The sequence below is a fragment of the Myxine glutinosa genome, chromosome 5 (assembly GCF_964187855.1).
Source record: "Myxine glutinosa chromosome 5, kmMyxGlut1.1, whole genome shotgun sequence".
NCBI lineage: Eukaryota > Metazoa > Chordata > Myxini > Myxiniformes > Myxinidae > Myxine > Myxine glutinosa.
Genome location: NC_136265.1, coordinates 42,482,271 through 42,502,604, shown reverse-complemented (window position 1 = coordinate 42,502,604; position 20,334 = coordinate 42,482,271). Strand labels below are relative to the sequence as shown.

Genomic DNA, 20,334 nt, shown 5'->3' with positions numbered 1-20,334 from the left:
GCCATTTTGCGAACCTGCCGCCCTCACTGCTTCGCTCTCCTCTTGTCCCTCAATTTGGTCCTGGATCGACCCTGCCTCACTCTCCCCTACCAGAACCCAGCCGTCTTGATCCGCCATAGCGCGACTTTCAAAATTCGGGTTTTTATTTTTGTAAAACAAAATCAAATTTCGCCGTTAATAATTTCGAGCGCGTGAAACGCGCTTCGGGTCCAATCCCACTTCCCGACACCAATTGTTACAGACGCGGTTTTAGATGTTATTTTACCGAGCGGTGGTGTATTACCGCGTCCGAACAGTTACTCCCCGATTAGAACCCGATCCCGCCCGATTCCACTCGAACGTTGGCCGAATCGCGCTACGCTAAATCAATGAAGGAAAGGACACAACGGCTGGGTTAAATGAAACGACACAAGGGGGTACAGTTCTCAAGACCTCCGGAGGAGGATATAATTGGTGATGCAGAAAAGGGGTAGATTACAGGGTAAGAGGTAACGCACAGAAAAGATGGGCACTTAGACACAGTCTTATCTATCCCCGACAGACCACAGACAAACGGGACAAGACTGACTTACACGGGGATTGATGGCAGGGAAGGACAGGCAGTCGATAGCACAAGGTGCACCTTGGCTCAGGGGCAGAATCAAACGCGGTCCGGTCCAGAGATGCGGGGAGGTATTGCAGCGCTCGGAGGTGGCGTCTTCTCTCTCCAAGCTGAGGGCACATCTGACGTCACCTCCCTCTTCCTGCGCATGCTCAGCGGGGAGTGACACGCCCTCGGCTCGTGGGCTCCGCCCCAGATGGAATCGGTCCGCCGCTTCTATTGGGTGCGGGGAGTTAACGGGCTCCACCCTTGACGAGGAGCTGACAGCGAGCCCCTACGTGGTAACCCCATCGGAGCACATGTTCGATGGCGGCTAACCAAGCCGGAGTGAGGAAGCGCACTCCCCGCGCCGCCGCCGTTGTTGTTGCTGTTGTTGTTGTTGTTGAACCGTGAGGAAGAGCTGCGGGGAGGTATTGGGAGGTCCTAAACTTTCTAACGGTGCCATACAATCACATTCTGGTGCAACGAAGAGTCAGAATTAATGGAAACGAGTCCTTAACTGACATAGACTAAGAATAACTAGCAAGATGTCCTATAGTTGTCTACGTGAGATGCGGTGGACCTGGATGCGACATTTAATGGGGGAAATAGGGGAAGGTCGGGTCTACAGAGTGTTGTTTACAGAAAATGGGACTAGGGAATGGGGGATTGGGGATAGTTGGGAAGTATTGGGGAAATAGGGGAATATTTACAAGCGGATATGGATGGAGGCCAATCTCATATCCGCAACAATATATAATACCATCTCTTACAGTTCCTCCTTTCTACATTCCCTAAACTATCCAGAACTCCATCCCTCCTCCAGTGTCCTCAAACGTATTTTTGACTCGAAGGTCTCAAACTCATTTTGCAAAAAATGTTCGTTTCCCATGAATCATCCACTTTTCAAAATCCAATCTCACCCCTCCCCTCCAAATCCTCCCCATCACCCATCCCTTTCAAATCTCCCCCCTTGCCCCTTCCCTCCCCTCCCTCCTAAACTCCTCCCACACCCCTCCCCTCCGAGACTCTCCCTCGCTCCTCCCCTCCTAGACTCCCCTCTCACCCCTCCTCCTCAAAGCATCCTCCCTGCTTCTTCCTCCTTCCAACTTTCACCTTCATCTCCCCAAGCCTTCTGCCTTGCTCTTCCCCCTCCTCAAATAACACCTCACTGTGCCTCACCCAATCTCCATCAAACCTTTTGTCCGCCCCATTCTTCCCTTTCTCCAAGCTATTCTGAAATCTCTGACACACCTTCAACAGCTCTCCCTACCTCTTCCTCCTCTTCCACATCTTACCCTACCCCTCCCTCCCCCTGTTCTGGACCCGATGCTCCCCCTTCCTCTTCATTAACGGTATGGACCTCAAACATCCGGGGCCTTCGCTCAAACTTGACTGACCTCTCCATACAGGTTGCTTCTGACAAACCAGATGTGATCTGCTTAACAGAAACTTTCCTCCTTCATGATGTCTCTGATGCCTTGGTATCTCTCCCAGGTTACTCCCTCCTCCGGTATGATAGACCTGAGCCTCGTCCTGGAGGTGGGGTTGCTATCTTTATAAAAAACTCTCTTCCTCACTCGCCCTCCACTACCCTCTCTCCACCTCACCCCCAGGAATACCTTTGGCTACGGCTTCCCCTTCGCTCCCACCTTTTGTTCATATGTGTGTTGTACCGTCCACCAATCAGCGATGACTCCATCTACATCTCACTGTCTGATAATATGGACCAACTTCTATCTACCCATCCCAACTCTCTCTTCCTCATATGTGGTGATTTCAATTGTCACCATGCCAGTTGGCTGGGTGTGGGTACCTCTCTCACCAGCCATGGCTCTTCAGCAAAGGACTTCTGCGACTCACTGGGACTGACACAATCTGTCAATTTCCCGACCCGGATCTCAGTCAACGGAGCATCTTCTCTTCTGGATTTGGTTATGACAAACTTCCCTGAAAATGTCTGCTGCTCTTCTTCTGCTCCAATCGGCTCATCTGATCATGTGCTTGTCAAAGTGGACATCTCTCTGACCATTCTCAGAGAGCCTCCTCAGCGTCGACGAGTCTGGCATTTCACTCAGGCCAACTGGCATGGTCTTCAAGCAGCCATCAATCATCTGGACTGGTCTCCCATCTCTACCGCCTCTGACATCAACTCATCCTGGGAATTCTTTCAAAGTAAATTGCTCTCTCTCATGCACAGATTTATACCATCTCGTCTTCAGTTGTCATACCCTTCCTCCCGTCCATGGTACACGGAATCTTGTGGTGAGGCTGTTGCCCTGAAACAACTTGCTTTCGTCTCCTGGAAAGCAAATCCAACGGAAGGAAATCTCATTTCCTTTCACAAAGCCCGAAACAAGTGTGTGTCCACCCTCAGGAGAGCCAGGAAACAATATCTCACCATTCTCAAGACCGAACTCTCTTATCTGTCTCCCTCTTCCAAATCCTGGTGGCGTCTGGTCAAATCTGTTTCTGGTGTTTGTTCCCCCTCCATCCCCTCCCTCACCTCAAACGGCTTAACGGCTGACTCCGCACGTGAAAAAGCTGAATGCCTCAACTCTGTGTTTGCCTCTAAATCTTGTGTCCCAAACCCATCCCTCTCTGTACCCACCGTACCCAGTCGTACCCAGCTGCTCCTGGACTCTGTGTCCTTTCCTCCTGACAAGGTGGAAAAGTTTCTGTCAACCCTCGACTCTGATTCTGCAACTGGTCCTGACGGCATCAGCCCACGGGTCCTAAAATCATGTTCTTCTGCTCTTTCACTCCCTCTTTCTGTTCTCTTCACCCTCTCTTTTGCTCAAGGTCATCTGCCATCTGCTTGGAAATCAGCCAACATCACCGCTTTGCACAAAAAAGGTGCAAAAACAGATCCCAGCAACTACAGACCAATCAGCCTTCTCCCAATTATCAGCAAAGTCATGGAATCCATCATTGCTTCAGATATTAAATCTTTCCTCTTCTCCAATGGCTTGATCTCTGATCATCAATTTGGTTTCAGATCTGGTCACTCGACTCTGGACATGCTGCTTCTGCTTTCTCAACAATGGATGGAGGTCCTCAACGCCAAACAGGAAATTAGAGCTGTCTCCCTTGACATTTCACGTGCCTTCGATACGGTCTGGCACCCTGCTCTGCTCTCCAAACTCTCCTCCTTTGGTATCCATGGAAATCTCCACGCATGGCTGTCGGACTTCCTCTCTGGTCGTAGTCAACGTGTGGCCCTGAATGGGTTTCTCTCATCTCCTCTTCCTGTTCAGGCTGGAGTTCCCCAAGGTAGTGTTCTGGGCCCTGTGCTTTTTCTGGTCTTCATCAATGATCTCTCTGACTCTCTTGAAAATCCTCTCTATCTCTTTGCTGACGACTCTACTCTCTGTCGCTCCATTCCTCATCCCTCAGATCGGCAGTCTGCAGCCTCCTCACTCTCTGCAGACCTGGACAAAATCACAGACTGGTCAAACAAGTGGAACATGTCTTTTAATCCTGACAAATCTCACACTCTTACAATGTCTCTCCGAAAGGACCGACTGGACAACCCTCCCATCTACTTTCTCAACAATCCTCTCCAAGAAGTTCTGTCGCTCAAGCTTTTGGGTCTCACTATCTGCCATGATCTTTCTTGGGAAAACCACATTTCCAAGCTGGCCTCCAAAGCCAGTCGCCGACTGGGCATCCTCCGTCGTGCGAAGTCCTTCCTTGGCACACCTGAGCTCCTCACCACATACAAGGCTTTCATCCGCAGCTCAATGGAATACTGTTCCCCCCTCTGGGCTGGTGCTCCTGCCTCACACCTTGCTCGGCTTCACGCTGTTGAGGCCAAAGCTTTCAGAATCATTGGAATCTCCTGCGATGTAGTCAACGCCGAGGGCCTTTCACTCACTCACCGCAGGCAGGTTGGTGGTCTTCCTGTCTTCTACCGACTCCTCTCCGGCCTTGCTCCCCCAGCTCTCTCTGTGCTCTGTCCCCCCAATATTCCTTCAGGTCACACAAGATCTGCCTGCAACCCTCTTATGGTTAAACTGCCAAAGTCTAGGCTCTCTGCTCACCTTCACTCTTTCATTCCCCTTTTCTCCCACCTCTGGAACAAACTCCCCCACTCCCTTCAATCCCACTCCTCCCTCCAGGTCTTTAAAACAGCTGTTCACCACCATCTCTTATCGTCCCCCATCGAAAACCTTGATCTTTTCTACCCCCGGTAATTCACCCCAGAGTCCTTGCAGTGTTCATATGTTTTAATCCTCTCCCACCTCCCCCCAAGTCCTCCCGATGTCCCTGCTCTCAAATGTTGTGTTTGTGTCCTTCCCCCTCTTCCCCCTCTCTTTTGTGTCCTTCCCCGTCTCTCCCCATCTTGTCTGCCGCTCCCCTTGTTTTTTGTGTTTTGTGTGTCGGTTTGTCTTTTTGTGTGATTAATGTTAGCTCTTTCACGAGCCTCGATCTTGTATACAAAAAAAATAAAAAATAAAAAATAATTGCTTAATTAATTGATAATGATTAAGTAAATGATCAATTAATTGATTAATCAAAAAACAAAATATACTATTTTTGCCGAAGCACGTGTTCACTATTGTGCCAAAATTTCAACTTCCTAGCTCAAAGGATGGCTGAGATATCGCCCGGACAAACAAACAAACAAACAAACTAAAAAACAACCAGTGACAACTGAGTACTCCCTTTCAGCGCGCGTCATCGCCGGGCCCCCTTGGGTGCCCGGCGATGACGTCATGCATCACCTGGAGATGGAATGGGGAAAAGGTGGTGAACAGAAAGGAGAAGAATGGGTGGGTCATATGATATGAAAGAAGAAGAAGAAGAAAGGGTTTAAGAATATAGAGAAGAATGGAAAGAAGCATTGGTGGAAAATGTGAAAATATTACCTCCACCTAGTGGACAGTTTACGTTTTGTATCGCAGAGTAGACCAGAAAATCACAATACAGAATCACATTTAATCAAAATCAATCACAAGAATCACCATAGGTCCAGTCTTACATACCCTGATCTAGCCCTCGGAAGAATAGTCATGGTTTTTATATGGAAGGGGAAACAAAGGAATATGCAGTGTTGTAGCGGTTACCGCTGGATGTACATAATCGCCTTGCACCGGCCAGAACACGGCCAGACGCGCCTCTCCCGGGCATGCCCGGACTCACTGTTCCCGGGCACGCCCGAACCTCCCGGGCACGCCCGGTCTCGTCTTTCCCGGGCATGCCCGCTCTCGCCTTTCCAGGGCTCGCCCAGAGCGTCCGGGCATGCCCGCTATCGCCTTTCCAGGGCTCGCCCAGAGCGTCCGGGCATGCCCGCTATCGCCTTTCCAGGGCTCGCCCAGAGCGTCCGGGCATGCCCGCTATCGCCTTTCCAGGGCTCGCCCAGAGCGTCCGGGCATGCCCGCTATCGCCTTTCCAGTGCTCGCCCAGAGCGCCTGGGCATGCCCAGCCTCGACTTGCCAGGCCGCAGCCAAACACGCCCGGGCAGGTCCAGACTCGCCTTTCCAAGGCTCGCCCTTGATACCCGGGCATGCCCGGTATAGCTTTTGCCGGGCAAACTTCCCGACATAAATGTGTATATATATTGTTGCCCGAAAAACGGGCTAGTCAGAATACCTGAGCTGTTTTGTTTCAATAAAGCAACTCGGACGAATTCCGTCTTTGGTCGCGTCAATTCTTTCAACTCGCGTTGGAGCGCAGTTCCTTCATTGGTGACCTACCGACATGGATACGGCAGTGACGCTTAAACTGCCTACCTTCTGGGAGGCTCACGCGGCTGTTTGGTTCGCCCAGGCGGACTCTCAGTTCGCCCTGCGAGGCATCACCGCGGACGACACCCGCTTCCACCATGTTGTGGCGGAGCTTGGTTCCGCCACCGCGGCCCGCGCCTTGAGCCTCCTCCAGCACCCGCCGGCTGCTGACAAATACGACGCGCTGAAGACGCTCCTCCTCGGCGCTTTCGCCCTCTCACCGGCAGCACGCGCACGGCGCCTGCTTGACCTGCCCGAGCTCGGCGACACGTGCCCGTCCGAGCGCATGGACTATATGCTCTCGTTGCTCGGCGAGCACTCTCCGGCATTCCTGTTCCGGGAGCTATTCCTCCGTCAGCTGCCTAACCCGGTACGCCTCGCCCTGGCTGGCACGTTGATCACGGATTCCCGCGCCCTCGCCAGGGAAGCCGATAAGATCTCCTCGGCGGGCCAGCACATCGGCGCGGTTACCTGGAGCCCGCCGCCGTCCGAGGCGACGCCCACGATGCCCGAGCGCCCTGCGCGGTTGGAGGCCGAACTGCCGGTGCAACTGGCGGCAGCCACGCCGCACCGCCCGCTTCCGACACGACGGCCGGGGCCTCCACCTGACCGGGCGTGGTGTTATTACCACGCCAGGTTCGGACACAAGGCTCGGACGTGCCGGCCCCCGTGCACTTTCGGCAGGTCGGGAAACGGCCGGGCCGGCGTTCATTCCCAGCCATGAGCGCCGGCCACTCGGGCAACTTGCTGTTTATTCGGGACAAAGCGTCTGGACGGCGTTTCCTGTGCGACACCGGCGCCCAACTGAGCGTCATACCTGCCTCCGAGCAGGACAGGCCGGACGCAGTTTGCGGCCCCTCTTTGGTCGCTGCTAATGGCTCGGCCATACGCACTTTCGGCCCACGCGTCGTCACCCTCTGCTTCGGCAGCCAGCGCTTTCAATGGACTTTTGTTACCGCCAGCGTCCCCGTGGCTTTGCTGGGCGCCGACTTCCTCTGCGCGCACGGGCTGCTGGTCGACGTCAAACGACGTCGCCTTGTCCACGCCGAGACCTTCAGCTCCCTGGCGTGCACAATGAGCAGCTCCGCGCCGACCGAACTGGCGTGCGCCCTCCCGGCAACGAACGAGTTCGCTCGCCTGCTCATGGAATTCCCGGCCCTCACGCGGCCGACGTTTTCGGCCGTCGCGGTGCGGCACGGGATCGAGCACCACATACCCACTACGGGCCCGCCGGTCTACGCTAGGGCCCGCCGCCTCGACCCAGCCAAGCTCGCCGTGGCAAAGGCCGAATTCGACGCGTTGGAGCACCTCGGCATCGTGCGGCGCTCCGATAGCGCGTGGGCCTCGCCACTGCACATCGTGCCAAAGCCGGGGCGTGGATGGCGCCCGTGTGGCGACTACCGCCGTCTCAATGACGCTACCACCCCCGACAGGTACCCGATCCCGCATATTCAGGACTTTTCCGCCCGTTTGGCGGGACGGGTCATCTTTTCGAAAATTGACCTGATACGGGGCTACCACCAGGTACCTGTCCGGGCGGCCGACGTCCCGAAGACGGCCGTCATCACGCCGTTCGGCCTGTTCGAATTTTTGCGGATGCCGTTTGGCCTCAAGAACGCGGCCCAGGCGTTCCAGCGCTTGATGGACGGCGTGCTGCGCGACCTGCCGTTTCTTTTCGTCTATCTGGACGACATCCTCGTCGCCAGCACGTCCCGCGCCGAGCACCTCCTCCACCTCCGAACACTGTTCGGTCACCTCAGCGAGCACGGCTTAATTGTCAACCCGGTCAAATGCCACTTCGGCGCGACGACCGTTGACTTTTTGGGCCACCGCATCACCAAGACCGGGGCCGTGCCGCTGCCGACCAAGGTCGAGGCCATCACCACGTTCCCGCGTCCCCGTTCCATCAAGGCCCTCCAAGAGTTCCTCGGCATGGTGAATTTTTATCACCGATTCGTGCCCCGCGCTGCTCAGCTCATGCGGCCCCTTTACGAGGCCCTCTGGGGCAAGCCGGCCAAGCATGACATTGTTTGGTCCGCGGCCATGGACGCGGCCTTAGCCAGTGCCAAACGGGCCCTCGCCGACGCAACGCTGCTGGCTCACCCGGTGCTCAACGCGCCCATCGCCCTCACTACGGACGCCTCCAACTACGCGGTGGGCGCCGTCCATGAGCAATGGGTGGACGGGGTTTGGCAGCCACTCGCTTTTTTCAGCCGGCAACTCCGGCCGAACGAGTTAAACTACAGCACGTTCGACCGCGAGCTGCTCGGGTTATTCCTGGCCGTTCGCCATTTCCGACACCTCCTGGAGGGCCGCCCGTTCACGGCTTTCGTCGACCACAAGCCGTTGGTCTACGCAATGGCTAAGGTCACGGAGCCGTGGTCGGCCCGCCAGCAGCGCCACCTCTCCGCCGTGTCGGAGTTCACCACGGACATCCAGCACGTCGCCGGCAAAGACAACGCCGTGGCCGACTGCCTTTCGCGGGCCAGCGCGAACGCGGTCCACCTCGGCGTGGACTTCATGCTCATGGCGGCCGACCAGACCACCGACGCCTCTGTGCAGGCACTCCGCGTGGCGGACACGGGCCTCCGCCTGGCCGACATCCCCTTCGCGGGCACCGTCCTGCTCTGCGACGTCTCCCAGGGCCAGCCTCGCCCCATCGTGCCCGTTTCCTGGCAGCGCCGCATCTTCGCCTCCATCCACGGCCTTTCTCACCCGGGCCGGAAAGCTTCTCAGAAGCTGGTGTCGGCGCGTTTCGTCTGGCACGGCCTTCGACGAAACATCCGCGACTGGGCCAACAACGCCTGCACGGCCTGCCAGCGAGCCAAGGTCCACCGCCACACCCAGGCCCCGCTGGCACCTTTCGCCGTGCCTGAACGGCGTTTCGACCACGTCCACGTGGACCTGGTGGGTCCCCTGCCCCCCTCGCGGGGGTTCACCCACCTGCTCACCATGGTGGACAGGACCACCAGGTGGCCGGAGGCCGTGCCCCTCACCTCCACCACCACCGCCGACGTGGCGCAGGCGTTCATCGCCACCTGGGTCGCGCGCTTCGGCGCACCAGCGGACATCTCGTCCGACCGCGGCCCACAGTTCACGTCTGAGCTTTGGGGCGCGGTCGCCCGTTCGTTGGGGGTCACGCTGCACCGCACCTCGGCCTACCACCCCCAAGCCAATGGGTTGTGCGAGCGGTTTCACCGCTCCATGAAGGCCGCACTCATGGCCGGCCTTCAGGACGACGGTTGGGCCGACCGGCTGCAGTGGGTCCTTTTGGGCCTTCGCACGGCCCCCAAGGAAGACCTCCAGGCGTCAGCCGCCGAGCTCGTCTACGGCCAGCCACTCCGCGTCCCGGGCGAATTCGTGCCTGACGCTACCAGTCCCTGGTCCGCCGCTCGCCAGCGCTCGGACCTCCAGGAGGCCACCCGACGATTTGCCCCCGTGCCGACGTCCCGCCACGGTGGCCCCCAGTCCTACGTCCCCCCGGCGCTTCGCACAGCGGAGTACGTCTTTGTGCGTCATGACGCGCATCGGGGGCCACTCCGGCTGCCGTACGACGGGCCCTTCCGGGTCCTGCGACGGGGCGACAAGTCTTTCATCGTCGACTTCGGCGGCCGGCCGGACCGGATTTCTGTGGACCGCCTCAAACCGGCGCACATGGACGTCGACCGACCACCACGGTTGGCCCTTCCTCCGCGGCGAGGCCGCCCCCCGTCCACAGTTCCCCCCGCTCGACCACCCACCACCACCTCAGACCCCTCCCCACGACCCTCCAGGGGTCGCTTCGGCCGGGTCTTCCGGACCCCCCTTAAATTGACCCTGCCGGTGCAGGTCGATTCTGGAGGGGCGTGTGTAGCGGTTACCGCTGGATGCACACAATCGCCTTGCACCGGCCAGAACACGGCCAGACGCGCCTCTCCCGGGCATGCCCGGACTCACTGTTCCCGGGCACGCCCGAACCTCCCGGGCACGCCCGGTCTCGTCTTTCCCGGGCATGCCCGCTCTCGCCTTTCCAGGGCTCGCCCAGAGCGTCCGGGCATGCCCGCTATCGCCTTTCCAGGGCTCGCCCAGAGCGTCCGGGCATGCCCGCTATCGCCTTTCCAGGGCTCGCCCAGAGCGTCCGGGCATGCCCGCTATCGCCTTTCCAGGGCTCGCCCAGAGCGTCCGGGCATGCCCGCTATCGCCTTTCCAGTGCTCGCCCAGAGCGCCTGGGCATGCCCAGCCTCGACTTGCCAGGCCGCAGCCAAACACGCCCGGGCAGGTCCAGACTCGCCTTTCCAAGGCTCACCCTTGATACCCGGGCATGCCCGGTATAGCTTTTGCCGGGCAAACTTCCCGACATAAATGTGTATATATATTGTTGCCCGAAAAACGGGCTAGTCAGAATACCTGAGCTGTTTTGTTTCAATAAAGCAACTCGGACGAATTCCGTCTTTGGTCGCGTCAATTCTTTCAACTCGCGTTGGAGCGCAGTTCCTTCAGTGTCTCATTAATGGTCAAGGCTATCTTTGATACATATACTGATAACAACATTCAGGATACCTCCGCCAGGTGAACAGTTTACGTTTTGTATCCTAGAGTAGACCAGAAAATCACAATACAGAATCATATTGAATCAAAATCATCCGTCCACAACTTTTTCAGCTAACCTGCTATGTATCGGTTATAGCCCTATCTCCCAATGGTGAAGAATCGCTTTAAAAATTCTACTAGCCAGATCCGGATCTGGATCTTCACCAAAATCTAATCATTTCGTCCTTGTCAAATACGCTACATCTCTGCCAAACTTCATCCGAATCCGTCCACAACTTTTTGAGATATCACAAACAAACAGACAGACAGACAGGGGTGAAAACATAACCTCCAACCACCTTTGGTGGCAGAGGTAATCAATAGCATATCAATTGATTGGAAAAAAAAACACTTCACACCTGGGGCCTGTAGTCAGTGCAGCGAGGCAAGCCTCAGGTGGCAGCGTGCTACGCTGAGAGCATGAACTGAGGATCCAGCTGATTTGCCACTGAAGATCAGAAGGTGGGAGCACCAGGTCTCCCCGAGTGGTCCAGAGTTTATAAAAGTTTCCTGAACACATGACTACAATGTATGGAGAAGATTCGGAGATGTTCCAGTGGTCTTTGCAAGAGAGAACAAAAACAGAAACAAAAACACTGATGTGTGCAAAAACGAGTGATTAGACGAATCATTTATATCGAGCATATTACTCCCAAATTGTGTCATACTAGAAGATTTCAGAAAATTCAAGCTTGAGGTAGAGTACAACTTACTTTGCTTTCAATTAATTCCCTCCACCGGATTTCCGGTTCTGGGTTATAATTATGGTTGCTTTTCGATAAAATAAAATCGACTCGGAATCCGAACGCCTCGGACGTCTTTGATTCCCGTAAAGAGACCTCAGTAAATTCCTGCACATTGTTAACACGACTGCATCTGGGTTTGATTCGGATCCTCCGATCAACAATATAAAACTATTCTAGGTTCGCTGACCACTACTCCCTTATCAAACTAATAAATCTGAGAGTAGTTCTCCATCCCTCTACCCCCTGCCAGTCTGTTAACCCACCACCCTCTATATTATTGTTATGTCGGTGGGGTAGCAATATGTAGAGCCAGATAGATCTGTGTAGGTAGGTATTCGTCTGTCGCGGTAAGGAATCTGACCTGTAATAAGTTCTGTGTGTTTAGGCGATTTGTCAGTTAAGATGTATACCTGTGGACATACCAGGATGTTCGAGTGATAAATAGAATAGGGATTAAAGAATAACGCCCCTGTGTGTCCACACCTGGTAGCCAAACCTTTGTCCCTTATGGCAATGCACACCTGTAGACACGTAGTTAGGTCCCTAGCGCAACATTAAATAAATCCCTTCCCTGACATGACTTTGGAAGACGGATGGGCAAGGGGGGGGGGGGCTCGGGGCGCCGCCGCATGGGCCGTGGCCAGCTGCACCTACGTGCTATGATCACACTACACGCTACGTGCTATACCACGCCCAGGAGGGCTGTGATTGGTTGGCGCGAATGGACGCGGAAGGCGCGAAGCGGGTCGACAAAGGGCGGGAAGTTACGAGGCTCTGGTTGGGTGCTGCGCCGAGGCTGACGTCACCACTAGAGGTTATAAAAAGAGCGCGCGGAACTCTGTGCGCAGATTCCTGGCCCTGGCAGTCCCGGTGCGATCTCGAGTGGAGAGAGTCCTGTCCCTGGTTACATTGGCTCACAGTCTTGGCCCTGGTTGAGTTGGCTTGAGAGTTGGCTTATCGATCGTGTGTGAAGATCGACCTCGTGGTGCTTGGAGCGGTGCTTGTGCGGGAGCGAGGCTCGGTGCTGTGAACGGGCCTAGCGTTGCGTGTGAGGCGGGCGGAAGATTCCTCCACGCCGGAGATTGAAGACGACAAGACAGATAAGACCGAGCTCCCGGTTCCCAATTACATAACGGACGTGTTATTTTGGTTGTTCACTCCCCCCGTCTGTATTTGACGTCAGTGTGTGGGAACCCAATCTAGGCACTTTATATAATATCGCGTTTTCCTGTCCCTACGTTTCTTTTCAATAAACCCTTGTATTATTTTCCATCCCCTGTTAAACCTGTGCCCGGTTGAATTAATTTCCTGCAGGATCGAAGCTGCCGTGGGTTCGTTGAAGGTAAGCGCTTGCGCAGCCTTCCATTTTCCTTCTTCCTCCCGCATTTGATAGTCAAATCCGTATTGGTTGTTGCCTCTGAATAAAACCGTTTAGGCCTATCCGCGGTCTCTGGTGTTAACCGGAGTCGCACGACATTATTTAGCTCTTTTCTTACTTTTGTAGAATATAAAAGGTAATAAGAAAACAGATACTGTCCCAGAACCAGGAAGCAGGAATTTGGCCATGGTACTGGTAAACAATGGCCTATTCTTTTTGAGAGGGGTCATGGGATATTCCACAGCAACAAGTGAGTGCCATCTCAACGTCCCCTCTGAAAGGTCGGTGTACTCCATGACGGTATGCACTGTCTGCCAGGTGATACGAGAGGTTGCGGCCTGATACTAATCCACCAAGAATTGAACCCAGACTAGAATACTTAGAGGCAAATAAACCACCGAGGTATCTTGCCCTTTCGTTGCGTCCACTTTTCCAAAAAGTATAATGAACAGAAAATGAATAAAATGGTCAATTTATTTTAATTATCACACCTGCCCATCAAAGAACCACATTCCAAAGTGTGCCTGACTGGTGATCGCCATACCTTGCTCTGTCCCAGGCACACGGCAGGCATCGAACAAATGGGAAAACTGCTTGCAGCAGGTGGGGATGACACCTTGGAGCAGAACCTGACACACAAAAGGAGGTTGTCCTGGAAGCAGGTGCAAAGGTCTCCAACCATAATGACAACTCACTGCATTGTTACTGCAACTGTTCATCCTTAGGTTGGCTCGTTATGTGATAAATGATGGCTTCTTGTATAGTTCATATCTGCCTGGTGATCTGGGCAGCTTGTTCATATATTGACTGGTTGGATAAGATTTAAGGATAGATAATTATGTAAGTCCTACTCTAGTTACCGGTTGCATGTCACCCTGTCGGACACTCTTGCGGAAGAGAAGAGTCGCGTGTACAAGGTTGGCTGCTCGAGCCGCCTGGTTGGCTGTTTGAGTGGGAAGAGCATCCTGAGATCAGAGGTAAGAAAAGCAGAAAGAACATGGGGAATAAGGCATATGGTGAAGAATTAAATAATAATAATAATTTTGTACAATAAAAACTTTATTGTTTGTTTGTTGTTCTGTTTATCTTTCCGACAATTTTCTCTGAAACTACTCGACCAGGAACCATAGAACCCACGTCATTACAAAGATCTTTGTCTGAGGAGTTCCTGTAGTATATGATTTTTTCCGTTATCAATGACCTTGTATGCTTTTTTATTTATTTAGGTTACTTAACTGCTATTTTTAGTGAAGAATCGCGAGATGAAGGAATCCCGCGAGATGGTTAATTAATTGTTGTTCCATCGTGATTTACTTTTAACCTTGTTCTTAACAAAAGGGAATGGGAACATTTCTCGGAAAGTAGAAGGGGATGACAGAGAGTTGGGGTTGGGGGGCAGAAAGTTTGGAGAGGGAGGTTGAGGCATTGGGAGGGGGAGTGTAGGTGGGATGAGGACCTGGGCACTTGGGGGGAAGCGCATCAATACACATAGAGGAACACTCGTGTAGTTATCACCGTAGTATACAGTCGGACCACGCTATTCGTCGGTTCCATGTATTTGCAGTTGATAAAATGCGATCTGTTTCTCTATTCGCGGGAAAGTGTCCTGCGAATTCGCGGTTTTTTTCTATTCGCGGCAGTGTCCTGCGAATTCGCGGTTTTTTTCTATTCGCGGCAGTGTCCCACTAATTCGCGGTTTTTCGGGGGCTCAAAAATATTTTTTTCACAAGTCGCTAGCTTGACACATTTATAAAACCCATCTTTCACCAGCCATGCATAAAGCAGCTGAACATACGCAAAAAAAGATCTATGAGCCACGAGCATGACCTGCTTCAACATTCACTGCTGTGTGCTATGCGTTTTCATGGCTTTCGCGGCCGTGAATTTTAGCCGCAATATAATAGAGAGCTTCGCGGATTATCGTCGACATTCGCGGGATTTGTCTCGCCATTTGCGGGATTACAGCTGGCATTCACGAGTTTTGTCTCACCATTTCCGGGACTTTCATCGACCTTCGCAGATTATCATTGACATTCTCAGGATTTGCCTCACCATTTGTGGATTTTGCCTCGCCATATGCGATTTGTTTCTCTCTATTCACGGATTTTCGTGACTCGGGAACCAATCCCCCCTTTTCCATTGAAACAATGCCCCGCCATTTGCGGTTTCGTAATTCGCGGCATTTCCCAGGAACATATCCCCCACGAATAGTGGGGTCTGACTGTATTGTGTTGCTAAATTGGGTCCCCTCCTTCTTCTCCATGGGAAGGGAATATGCGTTGTGTTTGTAGAAAAATCAAACCCGATTGTGACTCTTCTTCTCTATTTATTTCTGTATTTCTATTTCTATCTCTATGCCTCGACAGCGCATCCACACACACACACTTTTACAACATCCTTACACTTTACAACCACGCTTTGTACCAACAAACACAACCGCACAAATCAAACCACTCTACATGGCAAATACCACGTAGAAACCTGAGCAGGCACGGCCGAGCGGAAAGACTGAGTGGATGCTCCACAGGCCGGCACAGACCTATGCCTTACACTGCAAAGCTGCCAAGCTTGGAAGAGCCAATGGGCATTGCCGGGACAGACGTCACTTCAATGAGCAAGCAGGTGGATCGTACAGCATCTGGCCACGATGGAGGGCAAATTGTGGCTATAGAAACCTAGAATGAAGCCCAAAATGGAGGTGTGCATCTCGGGATCGACACAAAATGAACTGGTGAACCTGCGAGGATGAACTGGTGACAGTGCAGCAGAGGGCTGGCGAAGGAGTGCGGGCGTGTGAGAGGTCCGTGCTGGCGAGCGAACCCAGCCAGCGGATAAAATCCCAGACACGTTGGCCACACATACACACTGACTCGTGCGATCTATCCATATCCCTGTTCTATTTCGTTCACTTTGGATGCATTGAGCTATCAACAAACGCCAATTGTCGTTTTCAGGACACACTGACTGTCGGACCTCAAGCTATTTCCTCTAAGCCACACACAGTCACCATCTGCATCTCTTCCCACACGTAGCATTATCTCCTTCTTCAAGGTCACGAGTGAACCAGATGGGTTTTTAGCAACAATGCCACCACAGCATAACAATCGTGCATTCGGCCATCACCAATTGTCCTAATAAAGCAATAACGGTACCCCCATACACAATCGGCAGCGTTAGCAGTCAGATGCTAGGCAATCTGCAAACAGTATGATATAGTTGAGTAAGGTTAGAATATATGGGCCCGTTTCAATTTACTGATTAAAACAAAAACTCCTCCTACTTCATCTTCTTCTTCGCATATAACAATGCCGAGTCTAATTCAATCCCGTTTCTCATATCGATTAGATTCTGGAAACGTTTGCTACATTCAATACTTTTTCTTTCAACAAATCCATTCCATTCACATAACAGTAATGTGTCGCCCTATCAAACAGTATTTTTGATTATACACCACCTATTAAAGCATACGTAAATCTAGCTCTAGCTATAAACATTGGTATTCCCATCAGCGAAGTGACGGGTCTTATCTTCTAGTTATCTTGGGATTAGCTCAGTTTGCAGAAGCTTAGCATCAAAATCCTACCTTAGGTGGATTTAGAACGAAACCCTCTGAGAACCTCATGCACCAATAGGCCACCTCACCCACCTACCCCTAAAAAGTAGGTGCTTCCTGCAAGAAGTGGCTTTCGGCTTTTCAACAATGTCCTTTCGATCTCTTCACTCACCTGCAAGCACAAATTTGCAATTAGCATTGAAATTGTGAAAAGGTACTGGATTTGTATGGAAAGCAGGTGTCAAATAAGCTATGGTATTATTTTTAGTCGTGTACGACACATTTACTTAACAACACACTCTCACTAGGTCTCTCCGAAAAGACCGTCTGGAGAACCCTCCAATCTACTTTCTCAACAAACCTCTCAAAGAAGTTCTATCACTCAAGCTTTTGGGTCTCACCATCTGCCATGATCTTTCCCTGAAAAAACACATCTCCAAGCTGGCCCCCAAAGCCAGTCGCCGTCTGGGCATCCTCCGTCGTGTGAAGTCCTTCCTTTGCAATTCTGAGCTCCTCACCACATACAAAGATTTCACCCGCAGTTTGATGGAGTACTGTTCTCCCCTATGGGCCGGTGCTCCTGCTTCACACCTAGCTCAGCTTTCGCTGTAGAAACCAAAGCTTTTAGAATCATTGGAATCTCCCACGATGAAGCGGATTCTGAGGGCCTTTCACTTACTGCAGGCAGGTAGGTGGTCTTTCTGTCTTCTACCGACTCCTCTCTGGCCTAGCTCCCCTCCTTTGTCTGTGCTCTGTCCCCCAAATATTCCTGCAGGACGCACAACATCTGCCAGAAACCCTCTTCTTGTGAAATTGCCAAAATCAAGACTCTCTGCTCACCTTCACTCTTTCATTCCTCTTTTTTCCCACCTCTGGAACAAACTCCCCCACTCCCTTCAATCCCACTCCTCCCTCCAGGTCTTTAAAACACCTGTTCACCACCATCTCTTATCTTCCTCCATCCAAAACCTTGATCTTTTCTACCCCCGTTAATCCACCCCAAATCCACCTTTATAAAATTCTGTTTTCTTTCTTGAAAGTCGTAGTAGTGTCCATTTGTTTTATACCATGTACCTTGCTCCCACCACCCCCCCCCCCCCCAACTCCCCCTTTCCCCGCTCCATCCCCCAACCCTCTCCCTTCCACAGATCTACCGACATCTCTGTTTCTCTACTGTTGTTGTGCTTGTGTGCTTCCCTCTCTCTCCCCCTCCTGTCTCCCGCTCCCTTTATTATATGTTTCATGTGTGCTTCTGTTTATGGTTTTATGTGTTAGCTCTTACATGAGCCTCGACTTTGTATACAAAAAAAAACAACACAAAAGAGGTTACGTTTACTTTCATGAACAATATGCCATCGAGTCCTTAAGGGCACACCTATCAGTATTCAACTTCATGGTATTTTTAATTGCCCATTAGGAGGTAGAATAACTTGCCCGGTTGCCAAACTGATTGGTATCAATAGTATCCATTGAGTCAGTCAAGATTTCAGCTAATTTTGCAAAGTGATTCGTCAACGATATTAGCCTGAGTTTATCCCTAACTGGTCTACAAGTCTTCGGGATCGGGACAACAATTGCTTTTTTCCACTGATGATTGATGGGCCTTTGGTTTTCGTCTCTCATCTTCTGTCTGTGATACGTTTTTTTTTAACCCTTATTCACCGACTAGCAGAGGTACCCGGCTTTGCACGGGAGTGGGAGGAGGAGGGGAGGGGGAAGAGGAGGGGAGGGGAACGGGGGGGAGGGGGGAGGGGGAAGCGGGGGAGGAGGAGGGGAGGGGGAAGAGGAGGGGAGGGGAATGGGGGGGGGAGGGGGAAGGGGGGGGGAGGGGGGAGGGGAAGGGGGGAGGGAAGGGTGCGGGGGTGCCCAGGGGAAGAAGGGCCCCTCCCCTCCCCCTCCCCCCCTTTCCCCTCCCCCCACCCCTCCCCCTTCCCCCTCCCCCTCCCCCTTCCCCCTCCCCCCTCCCATCCCCTTCCCCCTCGTTCCCCTCCCCTTCTCTTCCCCCTCCCCTCCTCCTCCCCCTTCACACCAGGGGGGTTGACTCAGCCTGTCATCCCACCGAGGTCGGAAGTCGGAACTCATTGTCGTCAAATAAATGTAGCCTGTATGTTTCACTCTTTGTCACATGCCGTTGGTCCCATGTCAATCGGATGAAGTTGAAAAATTAACGTTACGAAGGTTCTCTGGGACGTACTGATTCCGAATAATGAAGTTGAAAAATTAACGTTCCGAAATACGCTAATTACGCTAACAGAAGCGCTGGAGGGAGCACTGCGCTCCCTCCCTTAGATTCCCTCCCTCTTCTGCTAGCGCTAATTACGCGTAACACACTAATTTTAAAACCCGAAGTTTTTTTAATTTTAAGGTGTGCTGTAGTCAGAAGCGCTAGAAGCGCTGCGCTCCCTCCCTTCGAATCCCTCTCTCTTCTGCTAGTGCTAATAATACGCTAATTTTAAAACCCGAAATTTTTTAAATGTTTATGTCTCCGTGACATTCCTGGGACCATCCCGAGTCGAACAGTACTTTCCGCTCGCAAATCCGTCCACGGGTTCTCGAGATCTTAGAGATCGTAGATAGATCAGGATACAGACACAGAGGCCAACTCTACTTTATATATATAGATGGTGGCCCGAGGTTATGTTTTCATCCCTGTTTGTTTGTCTGTGAGCAGGATTTTTTTTGTTGTTGTTGTATACAAGATCGAGGCTCGTGAAAGAGCTAACATTAATCACACAAAAAGTCAAACCGATACATAAAACATATAATAAGGGGAGCGGTAGACAAGATGGGGAGAGAGGGGGAAGGACACAAACACAACATTTGAGAGCAGGGACATCGAGAGATCTGTGGGAAGGAGAGGGCTTGGGGGGAGGTGGGAGATGCATAAAACATATGGGCACTGCAAGGACTTCCAAGAAAGAAGTTGGAATTTCAAAAAATTGGATCTGGGGTGAAATTAGCGGGGGTAAAAAGATCAAGGGTTTTGGATGGGGGGAGATAAGAGATGGTGGTGAACAGCTGTTTTAAAGACCTGGAGGGAGGAGTGGGATTGAAGGGAGTGAGGGAGTTTGTTCCAGAGGTGGGAAAAAAGGGGAATTAAAGGGTGAAGGTGAGCAGAGAGCCTAGATTTTGGCAGTTTAACCATAAGAGGGTTGCTGGCAGATTTTGTGCGACCTGTAGGAATATTTGGGGGACAGAGCACAGAGAGAGCTGGGGGAGCAAGGCCGGAGAGGAGTCTGTAGAATTCGTCAACTCAAAAAGGATATCTCAAAAAGTTGTGGACGGACTCGAACGAAGCTTCGTGGACAGGTTGTGTGTGTGTGACAAGGCTGAATTGTTTCGATTTTGGTAAAGATCATCATGCAGATCTGGCCTATCACTGAGCTACAAAACGTGAACTGCTCAGTCTTGTGGAGGTATGCTCTCTACAGAGTGAGGTTCTACATTAGATAAGTTTTCAAGGTCATATCTGGTCAAGAGTTTTTGATTTTTTCACCTTTCTCAATTTGACTCCGAGTTTTGCCACAAGAAGTTCATGATCTGTCCCCCAAGCTATGCCTGGTAGAGTATTGGCAAATTACACACCATTTCTGCATCCTCCATTCATTAGAATACAGTCAATCTGATTTTGACGTTCCCAATCAGATGAGGTCCATTTTGTTCAGATTTTCTTGCGGGTTTGATTCAGTCCTGTCATGACGGACAGTTACACTCATCAAAACACTGTACTCTCCCCCAGTAGCCATTTGGATGCTTTTTTTTTTTTTCTTTCTTTTTTT

The 20,334-nt window shown here is 52.2% G+C and overlaps 1 protein-coding gene across 8 annotated transcripts in view; it reads right to left on the bottom strand.

Moving 5' to 3' along the window:
* LOC137427622 (carnitine O-palmitoyltransferase 1, liver isoform) overlaps positions 1–20,334 on the bottom strand; it is a 125,572-nt gene that overhangs the window by 46,781 nt on the left and 58,457 nt on the right. For 7 of the 8 annotated variants that reach the window (XM_068117228.2, XM_068117230.2, XM_068117232.2 and 4 more), the window contains exons 7-10: positions 16,653–16,727; positions 13,863–13,967; positions 13,547–13,631; positions 11,238–11,439 (exon numbers count right to left, since the gene is read on the bottom strand). In XM_068117228.2, coding sequence (XP_067973329.2) covers positions 11,238–11,439; positions 13,547–13,631; positions 13,863–13,967; positions 16,653–16,727 — 467 coding nt within the window. The remainder of the gene's footprint in view (positions 1–11,237; positions 11,440–13,546; positions 13,632–13,862; positions 13,968–16,652; positions 16,728–20,334) is intronic. The other variant, XM_068117231.2, reaches the window with a different exon arrangement.